General features: G+C 40.9%; 1 protein-coding gene across 15 annotated transcripts in view; it reads left to right on the forward strand.

Annotated features, from left to right (window-relative positions):
* si:ch211-285f17.1 (sickle tail protein homolog) overlaps positions 1–17,848 on the forward strand; it is a 114,086-nt gene that overhangs the window by 91,189 nt on the left and 5,049 nt on the right. For 8 of the 15 annotated variants that reach the window (XM_042399065.1, XM_042399078.1, XM_042399079.1 and 5 more), the window contains 13 exons: positions 4,212–5,134; positions 6,652–6,756; positions 7,294–7,343; positions 9,403–9,542; positions 9,664–9,839; positions 12,011–12,141; positions 12,757–12,904; positions 13,596–14,097; positions 14,398–14,593; positions 14,713–15,008; positions 15,652–15,807; positions 16,094–16,216; positions 17,685–17,765. In XM_042399065.1, coding sequence (XP_042254999.1) covers positions 4,212–5,134; positions 6,652–6,756; positions 7,294–7,343; positions 9,403–9,542; positions 9,664–9,839; positions 12,011–12,141; positions 12,757–12,904; positions 13,596–14,097; positions 14,398–14,593; positions 14,713–15,008; positions 15,652–15,807; positions 16,094–16,216; positions 17,685–17,765 — 3,027 coding nt within the window. The remainder of the gene's footprint in view (positions 1–4,211; positions 5,135–6,651; positions 6,757–7,293; positions 7,344–9,402; positions 9,543–9,663; positions 9,840–12,010; positions 12,142–12,756; positions 12,905–13,595; positions 14,098–14,397; positions 14,594–14,712; positions 15,009–15,651; positions 15,808–16,093; positions 16,217–17,684; positions 17,766–17,848) is intronic. The other 7 variants (XM_042399074.1, XM_042399066.1, XM_042399067.1 and 4 more) reach the window with 7 other exon arrangements.

Raw genomic sequence — 17,848 nt, forward strand, 5'->3', positions numbered from 1 at the left:
CGCAAAGCGACGTGTAAGAGCAAGAAGAGTTGCAAACTGGCAACAGTAGGAGAACATGAATTGTGACTTGCTGAATCGGCAAGTTTGAAAAGTATAACTTGCACTGGATGAATTGAAATGCATCAGGCAAAGAGAAGCAAGGCCACATTACAAGGGAACATGTGCAAATATTGTGAAACCGAGGCATGAAGTAGAGCCGAAGACCGTTGTTGTCATGAATAGTTCTGTCACTGTTTAACCAAGCAGCAGCTGACACGAAGACTGCATGTGGTTGTTGGGTGTGGAGGTTAAGTTGGTGAATTACACGGGACCTTTGAAAGAAATTTGTTCGATGACATTTGTTGCAGTAATTCAAAAGTTTCTGCTCTTATGGAAAGCTTGTGGCAAGCTGCCCTTTCCACACAAAAATATTGACAAGTTTTAACTCTCAGACACACAAACACACACACAGTCAATCACAGTCATTCCAGACTCCTGTTGTAAGCAGCCGCTCTATTCTTGGCAGCTGTAAAGCTCAGTCTGCAGATTGTTTGTTTGTTTGTTTGCCTTTTAAAGAAAGCTCAAGAGAAACTTCTTTTCATAAAAAACAGAAACCCTGGCACTCAAAGGAAAAGGGCAAATACTACAACCTAATGAGCTATACACCTGTTCAAACACTTTCGAGGGGGGCTACTTCACATCTGTTTGGGCTATTGAGTGACCTCTTGTCTTGCAGGAATGTCGGGCCTCAGATCAGATTTAAAGTATCATCCACAGTTACCTCTGTTATTGATTGAAGCTTTCTGGCAAGTGAAACCCAAATAGAGCTGTCTCTGGTTATGAAAACAGCAATCTTTTCTGTCAGTGATTGATTTAAGATGGACACACTTACTAATAAGTAACTTGATATAGAAAATATGCAGCTGGCGGTTGAAATATGGTGGTATTTTCTTGCATTTTTTAAGCTTTTTTGTTGTGATGAAAAATCTGAAAATGTATTGAAATATTAATATGTACTTACTGTATGTAGTGGATTGCTTTGTATTCACTGAATAGTCAATAGTGGCTGTCAGAGGTGATGTTATGTACACATAGCTGGAGGAGATATTTTGTAAACAGACGTTCAGTTATTGGCCAATCTGCGATCTGTTCTCCATTGGGCAATTAAACTATTCTTTGTATTTATTAGACTATGACAATTGTTATGTTTGTCTTGTTTTTATTCACAATTATCATAATTGACAGCAAGTTCCCACCATCTTTTTCATCAACAACACTATTATGTATATAGCAGCATATTACATCCAGACATGCAGCTGGAAATGCTGACACACTTCTGCATGAACATTTCTGTGAAGCTCCTCTTTATCTGTTTAGCTTGGCTGCCTTTGAAGCTCTGCAGTTTGTGAATCAGTTTAGGAAACCTCTCCGTTTTTTGACATGGCAACTATGCACGTTCCTACCAGACATGCTGCCCTCATTATTGGAAGCTTAAGAGCACAGTGGAAACAGAGCGAGAGGTCTTTAAAAAAGTCCATGGGTTAAACTCAAACCAAATGTTCCCAATATGGCCTCTCATTTGCCTGACATGGTTGCTCATGTGTTTATTTTTCAAGCCTTTACTCCTCTGTTTGGTCTCGAAGCAGTGATTTGTGCATGTTGCACAGACAAATACAGGCTGTCTTTATAAAGTCTGTGTATTTGTAAGGATATTTAAAGAATAAATCGTCTTCCAATGGTGTAACATCTGTTTGGGATTGACAAGTGATGCCTTTTGGTGAAAATGTTCTCATAAGGCAGTCAGATATGTTATTTACTGCTCCAAAGAATTCTTGCACAAGAGGGCAACTTTTCTTTTTATGTGCGTGGGCATCTTGGATAGTGAAAGTCATTAGGATTTGATGATGGTTTGCAGTGGTTTTGTGCTTTTCAGATTTTCTATTGTGTATTTTGCTGCCTGGTCAGACTTGTTGCTGCCACATTTATGGGCTTCGTGCTTTCTCTGCCAGAGTTTCTCCCTTTTTTTCTTTTGTTATCACAGCCAAGCCTGAGCCCTTTGTTACTGTACACTTTGAGCAGCTGTTGTTTTCCAGCTCAAACACGCACACACGCACACAGTGGTACTGTAAATGTCACACCCACTTTATTTTGCTCTCCACTGTATTAATCTGGACCGTCACTGAGGAAGACACAAGAAAAAGCACAATTTCAAAAAACTGTACCTGAGGTTTTTCATAAGTTAAACCTGTATTAGGTTTTGACTTGTCTTTCTAAGTAGGTGTAACCCATGAGTCATACCTACAACGAACAATAGCTTGTTTGTTTGGCAGGAAGAGAGAATTAGGCAAGAAAGAAGGTGGATTGGATTCTTCTCTGCATGTGACACTCCTCAGCACAGTGTTATCATATCTGACACATCACATGTCCACTAGTTATATCACTGTTTACATATTGTATATTTCAATTCTGCTAGTTGGCTCTGGTATATGTTTACTAATATTGGGGTACATGCAGGTCTTGCAAAGTCTTGAAAAACATTGAATTCTGTTCCCTCAAAAAAGGCCTTGGAATTTGGTAATTGGTTAATCTATCCATCAATTCTCTGCCACTTACCTGGGTCCAGGTAATTACTGGGAATTATTGTTATATACAGCTGGAAAGTACTGATACAGATATAATTATAATTGTCTATAATATAATTTTAATTTAACAATTCTAGGCCTCATTGTCGCTACTGGTTTTCCATCATTCTTTGAGTGACATTACTGTGAAAAGGGTATTAAATTTACCTGTGTATGTAAAATGAACTCAAGTTTGGAATAAATAAAGTCACCATGTTGTAGCCATGCTAGTAAGTTCTAAGCTGGTATAATTTCTATTGTTGCCCTTTATGATTCCACAAGTTTGAACTCATACTAGTCTATGCCTGTAATATATTGGTAATTTTGAGACACTTTTTCTGAATAACGGCCACTTTGGGCTTAAGTGATAATAGTAGATTAATGGCTAATGATAACAGACAGTAACACAATAGTAGAGTATAACAGTAGCACACCTAGAGGATGTGGTTAGCAAACTGAATCTAATGTCAGTTTCACAGCAATACGGTATCTGCTGTATCTAAAGTTAACGTTAACTAAGCTAACATTATCTAACATAGCTATTGTTAGCCAGCATAAGCTCCAGGTGATACCAGATCAAGTGAGGTTGTAGAAGCAAAACCTCTGAGTGTATTAAATAGATCAAAGATTTGTTTTACTGCTTATGAATTCAGTGTTTCATTTGTAAAAACAAGAATGTGTTAGTTCTTCCTTAAAAAGTGCTTTAAGTAAGCTGTCAATATGAAAGCAGAGTAAGTAATGCAATATCAGATAAAGGTATGAAGAAATACGATAAGATGTTTATTTACAATTGTTGTGAAACCTGTCCCACCTCACACAGCAAGTAACTCACCACATAAACCATACTTCATATTGCTTCTACTGTGTACCTCTAAGTCTTTCACCTCATTGTTTGTAGTTTTGTCACCTACAGCCCAAGCACACATATATTTCCCTTAACCCGGAAAGTCACAGTGTTTAAATGAGTTCAGGTTAATGTATGTTAACCTTCAAGGTTCCTTTATGGGTGGTCAGACTAAAGAACAGCAGCCCGGATCTGCTAATGGTTTACACAGATTATTGCTTGACAGATTTTGTTGCAAATTAACCAACCACCTTCTAGCCCTGGAGGTGCACATGAAAACTCTTTTTAGTTCATCTCCAAGAGAGCAATTGAGCTCACAGAGATTTTATAAAAACTAGACTTTTCATCCAATGAAAGAATCTTGTGTTCTTCTATTGTAATATTGTTTTATAGATGCCTGTGGGTATAATATGGAGGACTTTGAATGAAATACTGTGTACCAGGGGATAGTGGCCTTGCAAGTAACTATTTTTTTACTTCTGTAAAATTTTGCTGACAGTGTATTTTCTTTGAGAAGCAACAGTGTAAGCTAAGTTAGATGGATGTTTTTGTTTCAAGGGCAACTTCATCTCAGAAACACAGGATATATACAAAATAAACAGCAGCTGAAGCTCTCAAACAGGCAGAGGTATGCAGTCGGGTTTGACTACTCTTGAGCTTAAATAGAGGGGGAGGGGTTCTGGGGGGGCTTTTGTATTATTTGGAGTAATATCTAGTCAAGAGAATAGTTTATAATAATATGTCTGTATGCTTTTGTGCTTTTCTAGATGCACGGTGAGATGGTGCATGCTGGCCGTGATGGTCAGCACCCTCTGAGACAGCCCCCCATGGGTCCGCCAGCACACCATCCCATGCAGGGAACTCTCCCCCCCTCTCCCCACTCCATGCCCCCATCACCCTCCAGAATCCCATTCGGTCCACGGCAGGGCTCTATACCCGGCAGTGCCACCATTCCAAGGGACCGACTGTCTAACGCTAACCCTCCAGCCCGCTCCATCTCGCCCTGTCCCAGCGCCATCCTGGAGAGACGGGACGTCAAGCCAGATGAGGACATGGGTGGGAAAAGCCACAGTCTAGCCAGAGGTAATGAGGGGTTGTATGCAGACCCATACCTTCTCCAAGAAGGAAGAATAAGCATGGCAACTGCCCATGGACCACACCCAAACCCTGGGCTTGATGGTCCAGAGCATGGCATGGGGGGATTTCACCGTGCCTCTATCCGCTCCACAAGCTCTTATAGTGGACCCAGCCCCACAGACTCCATTGATCACCCTTCCCTGTACAGGCAGAAGTCCAGAAACAGCCAGCTGCCTACTTTGGGCTCCAAGACTCCTCCCCCATCCCCTCACCGGATGGCTGAGGTACGGATGATCGACATCCATGGTGGGCCTCCCCATGCTGGGCCTCCCCATGGTGGGCCTCCTCATGGCGGGCCTCCCCATGGCGGGCCTCCTCATGGCGGGCCTCCTCATGGCGGGCCTCCTCATGGTGTTCCACCGCATGGTGTTCCACCACATGGTGTTCCACCTCATGGTGTTCCCATGGAGAGAAGCTCACCTGTCCGCCAGTCCTTCAGGAAGGAGGAGGTAACAGGGACCAAGCCCCGAAACAACATGGGATCACCTGTGGTTTCAGACATCCAGGGTCACCTTCAGGGGCCTATCCCACCTGCCAGTGACCATCAGACACGGTAAGCCTCAGGGGATCAGACATAATATAAAATGGGCTGGTGAGATTTTTAAAATTAGAATTAAGACACTGCATGGGAGCATGAACTAACTCTGCATCCCAGTTTCACCCTAACCAACATGCCCTCTCACTGTCTTGAGCACCAAGATTTGCACATTAAGTACAGCAGACTAATGCACATGATTATGCATCTCTTTGGTTTGTGTATACAACCAGTTCTGCTTATCTGACGGTTGTTTTCACAGTCTCTTTTCAAATTCTGGAGTTGACAGTTGATTATTATTAAGTGTGTAGAACCAGACAAAGCTGCCACTGTTGAAACAGGATAGTATCTTAAAACCCCATTAGCCTACTGTGTATTTTTACTCTGTGACTATTGTTCTAACAACAATCCCTCTGTAGAGTCTATTCAGTTTGGATAATTCAGCAGTCATTTTGGTACCTGGGTTAGCTTTGTCTACTCTGACTGAGGGCACATAAACATAAAAAGAGAGCAAGAGGGATGCTTGCCACTTAGCCAACTAAACATGGTCTGGAGAAAAGGGAGGTTACAGGGGGTATGTGCGTACCTAGGAGAACCAAAGAAAATATTGACCAGGTTGAAAAAGTATTTGAAATGGCCCAGTCAGTCAAACAGATCAGGCTGGACCACCTGTGCAGCCCAGAACCCCCCCCATTAAAAATGCCCTGGGAATCTGGGAAAAGATTGGAGGAATTTGAATGGGAAAGTACTGTACTTAACTTTCAACATAAACATAGTCCTAACACTCACGGTTCTCTAGCTGTCAGAATTTATTCATGTTAAATATGCTGTATGACACTGAGGTTAGGCATTGTTGTGTTCACATAGACCTAGTGTCTGTCTATTGTCTGTAGCGGGGCTGAAACCACAGTCCCCCCTGTGTCCTCAGCTGGCCCTGTATCCTTCCTCAAGATAAACGATGTCATCTGAAAACAAAAGTTGCTCTATTTTCCAACCTCTAGGCTTACCAAGCAGTCTCAGTGTAAGGTTCCCTATTCACCCCTTTGGTGTTTGGCTTTCTTAAGGCAGTGTAATTTTCCAATTGCCCTTTCACTCTCCTCTGAGTGACCACCACTTGTGACACACTCTTGTTTTATTAAAAAAAAAACAATATGACTTGAGCACCCTTGATGTCGAATTTAAGGGTTCGTTTTTATTCTTGAGTCGTCCATCTTGTTTATTCCATTTGGCCTCAAATTTTTTCTTTTTGTGAAGAGACTGACTGACTGCTCTTGGACTGTTGTAATTCAGAAACTTTTTATTTGACCAGAGTCATTATTTACACAGGACTTGATTGCAAATTAATTGCAAAAAATCTCCACTGTGTAATCCACCCACCAAATAACAAAAAAGAATTATGGTCAGGTAATTAAAAACAATTAATTATTCTGTTACAACCCTCCCATGCTCATTCTGAGCTAATATTTGCTCTATTGGCAGATGTAATATCCAATAGGCCTCAGTGTTGAAAGTAGAATTTTCTGATGTTTCTGCAGAGAGCGAATGAAGGCTATGGAGCAACAGATTGCCAGCTTGACTGGTCTTGTTCAGCATGCACTTTTAAAGGGGCCAAACACTAGTGGCACCAAGGAGCCTTTAAGGTAAGCAATCACAGTATAGGATAGAGTGAGGCATCAGGGGAAACGGAGCTTCGAATGAAAAGTCTGGCTATCCAGGCAGAGTGGGAAAGATAAAGTATCCCTTCTATAATGGCCATATCAAACACTCAGGTTAAATAGCATCTGGTGAAGAGGAAATAGGTTTGACTGTGAATCTGATCTTAAAGTCATTTGCTCCCTAGATAAATGGCCACTATGTATGGTTTATCTGGCTGCATTTCAACTCTTTGCATTTCGATCTTCCCTGTGGAGACCTTGTGTTAATGTTTGCTTGACAGTTAGTATAAAAGCTCTGTGACTGCAATGACTTTGTATGTTCATATGCTATGTTAAACACTGATGAAGCTTGTTAACATCATTAACATCATTTAACCTCTCTGGTTTGTCAGTGTTTCCCATCATACTTTTTTGTAATGTGTTTGTCCTTACTAATACTAACCTTTAATCCAAATGCTCCAAAACACTTTTTTTTTTCCCGTCATGAAAATCCCGCTCTGATGAATTTCTTTCTGGCTGCAGTGAGAGACCACCGAAGACATCATCTCCAGCCCACAGTGCACATAGCTCAGGTTAGTATCACTGTTGCCCTGTGCAATTTCATGACTTTTTTTTTTTTTTCTTTAAAACAAGAGTTTTAGCGCCATAATGTCTTGTGCAGACAAGCCCACACATCAGTGTCAGTCAACAGTCTGCAATGAGCTGCGCTGGAGGGAGAGAAAACAAAGTGAGGTTTCTTTGCTTGTCATCGGTTCATATTTCCTTACAGTCCTTTCCCTCATACATCCAGTTTAATAGGAGTTAAGAGACGAGGGCCAGCAGAGCTAACACAAGTCCCTCAAAGAACTACTTACCGGAAAACAAGACGCTATTACTTCTCAAGCCTGCTATGATGATTCAGCGTTCAGTCGGCTCTGCAGTGGTCTGTGGGCAGATCTAGGTTTGATAAAATATATCTGCAACCTCACCAGTGACCGAAAGAAAACACAACGCTGTTTATGTGTCTTGAGAGCTAATCTCATCTCTCATGACACATTTCATATGTAGTTTTAAGAGGGATTTTCATGTCATGTTGTGCTTGAGTGAATGCTCAGATCATCAGAATAGTTTCAGTATGGTCTTTGATCTCACCAGACTGCCTCTGTGTCAAACAAGAGAATGCAGTGGCACTTATTTTTGAAATCCCTCAAACGCTTTTTCATTGTCACTGCACAGCTAGAACTTCCTTTGATGGACATTGTCTCCCCAAGGCCCCAAACACAACCAGCAGTGTACATTGTACTGCCTAGACCTGTACTTCAGGTCTAGGCAGCTGTCAGGTAGCTTGTAAGAGAGGCAGGAATGAATAGAGTTTTGGGATTATGAAGACAAAAGTTTGTTCTCTCACTGCCCCGACAGAGCGTGAGTCTCTGCGTCAAGGGAGCTTTGAGTGCACTCTGAACATTCCCTGACCTATTGTGTGGCTCATGGGCAGGGACTTTCTTTAACGTGAGGTCCATTGAAGAAAGTTAGCATTGGGTGGGAAACATATTTTCTCACTTGCCTTTATTAGTATCTAGCCATGCATGTAGTTGTTTTTTGTTTGTCCACATTTTGAGATATCCAACTCTGAGATTTCTGCCTCCACCCCATATATAGCATTAAAAATTTAAATTAAAAAAATGTAACTCTCTTCATGTTCTTTAATATTCCACAGACCTTGGAACTGCTCTCTACAAAAACAAAAGTCGTAAGAAAACTGTGTACAGCTTGTTCTATAGATTATCTAGAGTAAAAGGCACATTGTTTCTAGAAAGAGACACTGCTGTAATTTCTTTTAAGTATAGTTTGTTACTGTTGTAAATTCACTTCAATTTTATTAGGATAAAGGCATAATTCCCATAGACATATCTCAAAATCTGGACAATCAAAACCCAAATGATCCACATTCCTAAATACCACTAAGTGAGAAAATGTTTTCTCCTTAAATGTTGAAGTCTTCAGTCCAGATTTGGGTCCATTTAATGACTGATATTAAATTAACTCCATCAGATGACCACAATCTGTGTGTAGATGTAGACTGAAAATAACTAAAGGTCATCAAAACTCAAACTGCAGTTTCTGAGAGTGGATTGAATTAGATTATTATTTTCGTTGGCCATTTAGAGACTCTGGCCCAAACCACAAATATTAACTCGCCCCGTTTCCATGGTTTCAACCTCTTCTCCCTCTCTAGCGGTGACTGAAATGCTGAAATCAGTTGACAGAGATTTCAGAAGTGCAGGCAAAATGAATGTGCTTCTTGTGCAGGAAAAAGACGCCACAGAGAGTTCAGGCAATCATTATTAAACATAAGAAACATTAAGTCAGACCACTGTGTTGCCAGGGAATATGTGTTTGCCGACATGTACAGTCTAACCAATAATTATTAGTCAGACAGGATGGCAGAGTCTCAACTCTGTCTGCACTCCTCTTAGGGGAGAATTATGCTTTTGCTTTTATGTGCTCTCACATTCATTTTAGGTGTATCTTCTATAGTAGTGTAAGGGTAAGAGTGTATTTGGAAGGTTAAAATATTCTTGCTTTATGTATTATTTGGGTCACATTTTTCAAAAAATTAACCAAACTTGTTTGCTTTTTTTCTTGGTCCAGGTGGTTCCCCAGTCTTGGCTCCTAAGAGTAGTGTAGCCCCATCAGACAAGGGCTCAGTTCCTCTCAAAGTCAACCTCCTGCAGTTCAGGAAGAATGTTTCTGACCTCAGGATGCAACTGCATCAGATGAGACAGCTGCAGGCAAGTCCTATTTCTCCTTTTAATGATTTGATGCCCGCTGTCTGATATTTAAGCAGAATATGTACACACACGCTTTTTCCTGCTCCTCTAATATTTCATTCCACTGTGTGCATCCGCTCAGCTCCAGAACCAGGAGGCATTGCGAGTGCAACTGAAGCGGGCAGAACAGGAAATCAGTGTTAAACTTGCAGAGGCAATGCGTCGTCTGGAGGACCCTGTTCAGAGGCAGAGGGCTTTGGTGGAAGAGGACAGGCACAAGTACTTGGGTCTGGAGGAGCGTGTCCTTACACAACTTGGGTAAGGCTGCTCAAGATGCACTGATTTACTGCCGTACCAGCTGCTGTCTTGTATATAGTCTAAATAAATAGTTGATTCACTAGATTCAGATAATAGAGTCAGTTGTTTGCATTCATGACTGACTGTTTACTGTTAATGATTTACTTGGGTCATTACTGCTCTCGTGAGGTCTATTGTACAAATGTTAAAGCTCATTCAGTACATACCCATATGGCTCTTGTCAAGATGTTTCCACTTAAAGGAAATCCCCAAAAGGCTTCATTTTTTATCAGCTCACCTGAGCTGTTCACTCCCAAGGTCTTTGACAAGCCAACACCCTCCAAATTACAGTCCACAGGTTTATACAGGCAAGCCATGCATGCCTCTCAGAGACAGCCTAGAACAATGGACCCAACTATGGAGTAATTATTCACTACTCTGCTCTTATTTTAATTTACTTGCCTCCTCTTGCCAACAGGGAGCAGTAATTGAATCTTTTTTATTTGGATGTTTACAGGCAAGGTCAAACAACATTGTCTTGCTAGACAGCGGTGAACATATGCTCCAATAAACACAATGATAGCAGCTCATGGAGACTGGGAAATGAACAGGCGGAAATCAGTGGATTAAGCTCCCTTGGTATCTAGCCAGTTGTGAGTCAGCAAAACATGGCTGCTGGCACTTGAAATAAGGCTTGGTAATAAGGGCTCCTTGGCTTTAAGGCCAGTGGGAGAATGTGGTGTGAAAACCACTGACCTCTCAGGCGGAGAACCAAATCTATCATGACCTAAAAGGGCACATTTTATAACTCCGTTGCAACAAAAAAAGGCTCAATACTTTTCAGTTCTGAGAATGGTACAATGTGGAATAGTTTGATAGTAATCCATGAACAGGAATACTGGCAATAGCAAGAAAATAAATTATTCTCAGGTGGTTTAAATAGGATGGTTTGTCATTGTCAGTGGACATTATTGATGATGGTGACGAAGGTACCTCTGAGCAAAAATACAGAGCAAGTAGCCTTTCACAAACTCACTTTCAAGTCACTTTTCTGAGTTGCAGCAACAGTATTTCAAACTCTCATTTTAAGTCACATTCTTGGGACCCCATACTGTATGTTTCAGTTGCTCTCTCTAAAACTATCTTAAAGATTTCATTAGGCTGTCTATAAAAGCTGCCTGTTATACCCTGACACACACAGATACACATTATGGAGATGTAGTGTGTCTGTTTTCTGTCTGTGGGAAGCTTGACAAAAAAGGAAAATCTGTTTTCTTTCTCATCAGCTGGAATTTCCCATCATCATTCCTATTACCAACAGGCCATGGCGTAACAGGGCATTTAACACACTGCCTCCTTATTGCCTTTCCTCACTCCCTTCAGGGGACCTCTACAAAAGAGTGTTTCTCAAGGGTACCTGGCCACAATGAAACACCATTTTAGTCCCTCTCATGCAATCCAACACTGCACACAATGTTATCGTTTAGTGCATTTCCCCTCGGAGAAGCAAGTTTTCTCGAGCACTGAGATGGCTGTGAAGCATCTTGATATGTTTTCTATGTGAGGAAGTGCTCTCTCATCAAATAAGCCCTCGTTTGATGTGTAAACATTTGTGGTTTTGGGATAAGATCCAATTCAATCTGGTCTAAGCAATTTGATTTGGACAGAAAAGTGCACTGCTTAGTGGAAAGTTTATTAGTCTGTATTAATCATTGTGCATATTCTACATATTATCTAATTTTCTCTTTTTGTAGATCATGTCCTTAACTCTTTGCCTAGTTAATGTCACTGTATGATCTATAAGACAAATGATTATGTCCTGCCCCCTGGTGTTTGTAAAGAGTAAATGTTCATGGTTGTGACAGTCTTTTTATCTATCTCTGTTATCTTTCAATCAAATTGAGTCCCAGTAGATGAATGTCAGTATAACAGGAAAAAAATGCATCCAAGTTGGAATTACATAACTACAATGAGACATTTGATCATGGACTTTTTATGTAAATAATTATTTGTTTAAAAGAGGGAGGAAGAGTTTAACAGGTATTGTTGTGCCACGCTTCCATTCATTTTTATTTTTGTCCTTGAAAACATGCACTTTTGTCAAAATTCTTTGGATTCACAATCTGAATTTTCTCTCTCAACCCAAAATTGTTTGTCCTTTCATTCCATCCGACATGTTTTGGTTTCTGCAGTGAGCTGGAGCAGTATGTAGGCTCTCTACAGAAGGACTCTGCAGCATCACACAGAGTGGTGACCCTGAAGGACGTGGAAGAGGGGGCAGTGACTCTGAGGAAGGTGGGAGAATCTCTGGCAGGACTCAAAGGTAAGATGACAGAGAACATACTAGTACTGGGCTGTGTATATCCAGTTTTTAGTTAAGTTTAGTGGTTTCTTTGATTATTGATATACAAGACAGTGTCTAATACTCAAGTTCTTCAAAGTAAGTTTCTTATTGAAATTACAGACTGATACATTTGTTTGTATATTATTAGTCTTATACTTGCCTCTTGTTAAACATTGGATATCAGCCAATAGGGCTGATATGTTGGATGTCTACGAACTCTCAGACTCGATTCTCATGTATAAAACAAATCATAAAACTGTTTTTTCTTCTCAAAAGTTATTTACTTGTGTAATCGTTCAATAAATGTATCTCTAAATTTAAATTCAGTATCGTATTTCAATGAACAGCTGTGGTGAGTCAGCCTTAAAGAGCTGGTAACCCTAAAAATGTTATTAATGAAGTTTATTGAAGAGTTGTAGTGTCATGATAGTCTAAATGCAGACAATGCTACTTTTAAAGGATTAAATGTTATTTTACACAAGATATCAACTATGAGCAGCTTTAAAACAAAAGTTCTGTAAACTTAAAAAACTTACATTGCCGTAATAGCTGTTTAAAAAATGCATGCATGTTTCTCTGTATGTGTTTCCACAGGAGAGTTTCCAGCCCTACAAACCAGGATGCGGGCTGTGCTCAGGGTGGAGGTGGAGGCCGTCAAGTTCTTGAAGGAGGAGCCCCATAAACTGGACAGCATGCTGAAAAGGGTCAAGAGCCTGACTGATACACTCAGCAGTCTGAGAAGGTAGAGGAAAGATAAAAGAAAGAAAAAAATGTCAGAGGAGATAAAGTAGGAATCAAGAGAGGAGGTGCTGGAGCATAGGGGAATGGGGAGAGTGAGCGATGGGGAATGGAAGATGAAAACAAAAAGCGCTCCACAGAGCTACTCACAGGGGTCTGTGATGTGGGAGATTGTACTGTTTGATTACGCGGGCAAGCTGGCCTTCATCCCATCAAAGAGGTCATTCTGTGTGGACAGAGGAGTGCGGCGTCAAATTTGATTTACTTTTCATCGCCTTCACTGAACCGATAGGTGAATTAATTTGGTGGACACTGCAGAACTTCATTCCCATTTTAATATGTCACAGACACGAATCTTACTCTTGAAGTTCTCTCACTCTCCCTCCATGACTTCTTGTCTCCGTTGCCAAACCATAAGACGTTGCATCATAGCTTTCAATGGCATTTTCAACCCTCATGTCAGAATTAATTAGCATTACTTGTAAACTTTATAATAAGGTTTGATGTATTTTCAATCTGGATGAAAAATCAGAAAGAGCATAAATACTAATTTTGGTTGTAAAATAGATTTCTATCAATGTTGAGTTTTGTTATAGAAAGTAGTTTTGTGGTTATTATGCTAAGAGAACATTTGAATATCTTTACTGGATTTTTTTGCAGGTTTGCATCACATACTGTTTCTCTTATCTCTGCAGATGTGCTACTGAGGGCCCTCAGAAAGGACCTGATCCTTTGGCTAATGTCCCAGTGGACAACAGCCCTTCAGCAGCAGCAGTAGCAGAGGCCCCTGCTGAAGCTCCCTCAGCATCAGTCCAACCTGGCTCCACAGCAGACCCACTGGAACCCCAGAGCTCCACCATCAGATCAGAGGTGATGCCTTCCTCCCCGATGGTCATCCATCATGTCCAGAGCTCCCCGGTCCACATGCAGCAGTCCCAGCAGTCTGCAGCCTTGACCACTCAGCCCAGTCCTCCGCTCACCCCTAGTCCCACTCATGTTCCCAGTCCCAACCCAAGCAAGAGTCAAGGCCGGGAATCTCCCAAGGGGGCAGACTCAGATCCACCGAGTCCTGCCCGTCATAAGAAGACACATGGGAACCCGGTGAATAATGGCAACGGCACTGCCAACCAGGTTCTTGTCATAGAAGAGCTGCAGAACAGTCAGGACAAATGCAAAAACAGAGCTATGTCCATAGAGGTATGCTTAGTCACCTGCCTGATGTAGTTTGGTCTTGATTTATTTTGATCCGACAAAGTAAAGCTGTGGTGATATTCAGTCTCTGTCATCAGCCTCCTGCAAATATCAAATCAATCAGCTCAGTTAGTTAAAATGTAGACTCTGAATAGCATTGTTTTGCCCACTACTGTAATTAATCGTAATTAATTAGTTAATTTAATTATAGTTGTCCTAGGAATAACATTTCCTTACTCAGCTTCCTCAGAATTAGAGAACCTGTTTGAATCTCTCTCTCTTTCTCTGTTCTTTTTCACCTGATAGGCAGCAGAAAAGGAGTGGGAAGAGAGGAGGCAGAAGATGGGTCATTATGACGGAAAAGAGTTTGATAAGATCCTCCAGGAGGCCCAGGCCAACATGATGAAGGGCATTCCCTGTCTAGAAGTGGAAGAAAACCCAGCACTGCTCCTTGCTGCCACTGGAGAACAAGACATCCACAGCCCTGTGGAGTCACCATCAGGTACAGACAAATCTACACAAAAGTAACTTCAAGACACAAACATGGACCCAAAGTATTATACTGTACAATTAAAATAAGGTATGTCTTAATTACATCATTAATCTCTGTTTACTATGTAGAAGAGCCCCAGTCTGAGTCTCTCTCAGACAAACCAGCCAAGAAGGGGCCTGAGAAACTCCCAAAGCCTGTGATGGAGAAAGCAGCCAAGCCTGCACTGGAGAGACCCTCGAAGACTGCGACCAAGCCCACTGACAGTTTTACCAAGCAGGGGTCTGAAAAGTCCAACAAGTCTCCACCACCACCACCTCCTCCGAGAAAGACCTACCCCAGCTCGAGCTCAGGCATGACAACTACACGATCTGGCGAGGTGGTCTACACTAGCAGAAAGGAGTCTGTATCAGCTCAGGTTAGTCTGGTAAGAAGTAGTCTTTTGAAACATGGTCCAACCACATCTGCAGCTTGTTATCTGGTCATTGTACTTACTTTTCTAGCTTTTTCAGTTATTTCAATTTATCTGTTCAGTGTATGTTTTTTTTTCTTTAAACCTCCATAATTGTTTTCCTCAACATAGTGGTAACAGCAGAGCTCTTTCAGCCTTTGTACATGTACTGAAAGTATACTGTCAAGTTTAATAACAGTTTGTGAAAAATGAGATATATTTAATCACTTAAATAAAGGAGGTGCTTGACATTTTAGGAAATATCCTTATTTGCTTTCTTAAATGAGAATATCAACTTTCTCATGTCTACGCACTGAGTGTGGAACTGGAGACAGGAGGCAATTAGTTCAGCATAAAGACCGGAAGCGGGGGAGACAGCTAGCATGGCTCACTCCAAACTAAAGGATATGTTCTAGTTCCACACTTACCAAACAGACATAACCTAAGAGGGGTATTGATCTTTTCATCTAACTCTTGGCTGGAAAGCAATCCTAAAATGTCAAACTATTCCTTCAAAGAATGATATCTTTGTTGAATCTGGCTCTTTGGAACATAACTAAACATTCAAGTCTTGCTTTATGGCTTCCGTTATGTATTTCCTTCTCATCTATTTTTACAGGAGGGTGAAGAAGAGGGCCCATCTCCCACTCCTCAACCCAAGCCCACAAAGGTTCCACCAGAGACCAAGCCAAAGTCTGCAACCCCTCCTCCTGTCCCTGCTCCTGTTACTGGAGAAGAGGAGGATGAAGGGGACAAGATCATGGCAGAGCTCCAGGTTAGATGCACTCACACGCATATACATTCCCTCAGATATGTGAACAAAACCACATTATAGGTTTAAGGCCTACTGTATTTTGCTTGTTTCTGCGCTGTGGGAGTGGGTTGCCTATCATTTCTTCCCATGGTGGTTGACTTCCTCAGAAGTGGCAAAGGATGGGCACTGACAGCTGATTTTGTCACGTGTTGGATTTTATAGCTGTGGCAATGATGAAGATATTCAAACTCCTTCCCTCCTCAAAATCCTTGTCCCCATTTCCCCCTCGCTTTTCTCCACTCTTCAGGTTTTCCAGAAGTGCACAGTTAAGGATATAGGGGTGAAAAATTTGGTAGAGCCCACCACTCGAATTGAACCACAAATCAGAGAACTAAGACCAGGGGCTTTATTGCCCCTCAAAGAGAAAAAGGTAAAATGTATGTCGCCGTACAGCTGTCCACCTAACTGCCTGCCTCTGCCAACTGTCTGATACAATCGATGGCTGTGTCTAACACTTCTACAACTTTGCACCCTTGCTTTGGCTCGAGAGAAACCTGTAACAGCTGCCTCCAAAACCCTCCTTTACTTGCTGCCTTGTTTTTCTTCCCTCTTTGGTTCTGCTGGATATCACAGCTTGAACATTTTTTCGGGATTAAGTCTGCATAAAATGAAGCCTCTGAAAAGATGCTGTGTCTTTTGTGTGTCTGGACAAGACAATGATGTGTTTTGCCACTGATTTAATTATCACTTGTCTTTTTCTCCAAATAAAGACCTCAGCACTGTATTCTACAGGCAATTAAATCGTCTTGTGTCTTTCTTTAATGACATGTCTTCATACAAAATCATCACACTAAATATTTTTTAAATGATTGACAATTGAGAGAAACAACACAGTTAAAACTCAAGTGTGTAGACACAACCTGTTTTTGCAGACTTGGTTCACTAGAGGTCAGTCTGGCCACTTTGCATGCTTCTCTCCCTCACTTATTTCTGAGGAATTACTTTTCTGTTTCTCTGCGTTCTCTGTGCTCAACTTCACCTCAATTTGCTTTCCCAGCTTTACACCTGTGTAACCAGCACAACCCTTTAGTTTCTTCACATTAAGCCATTAAACAAAAGTTGCATTTAATATGATTCAGTGTGACAAAGAGGACGGGTACAGTATGTTCACATGCAAGAAATCTGACTAGTTCCCAGCTATAACATATTCACATACACAAGATAAGAAAAAGCATAAATGCAAGTTGGCACAATGCTGAGTTTTCAAAATAACTTTTGGTTTGATGTAGTGTAAATCTAGGTATAAGCTTTCAGAGTGTAGAACTGATTAGAGGTATACTATAAGTATATGTTAAGATACTAGTTACTGTAAGTAATACAACATAAAATATTCCACAGTAGCTGATGATGCAGAGATTATGGCCCAAATGAAAAGTGAAAAAAGTGAAAGTGATTTGCAGAGTGTTAACAGTGCATATGGCATTAATAAAAAAAGTTAATAAAAGTTAATTTTAAAAAACACCAGAAACCAGAGGTAAAGACAGTTTATTGAAACATAAAATCAAAACTTAATTGCAGAACTGTCACTAGCAGTGCAATAAAAGAAAGGATTAACAGACAGAATAAAGATTTTAGCTGATCTTGCTGTTCTAAAAAAGAGAGGCTTATAGTCTTAGCTTTTAAACATATGATAATTATTAATTTTTCCTGCATGCATTTTAATATCCACCATTTAATATCAGAACAGCATATAAAAGTCATGTCATGCAGTATGAAACTGCTCACTGCAGTATCGACACCATGGATGCTAATGCAATCATGTCTGTGAATTCAGTTAATCCACAGCAACCTGACACACCAGTTGCACAGTAATATTATTCCCTCACACACTGTCCTAGCAGAACTCAGAGCCCAGTCGAGAGGATAAAGATCCTGACACAGATGAAAACGGGAACACTACTGTCCGACAGAGCCAAGGGGTATGTATGACTTTTTATTGTCGCCATGATATTCATGTATAGTTAACGTATATTCTAGACCTTGAGAGTTTTAAACTGTGACT

Source organism: Thunnus maccoyii, chromosome 21, assembly GCF_910596095.1.
Source record: "Thunnus maccoyii chromosome 21, fThuMac1.1, whole genome shotgun sequence".
Lineage (NCBI taxonomy): Eukaryota > Metazoa > Chordata > Actinopteri > Scombriformes > Scombridae > Thunnus > Thunnus maccoyii.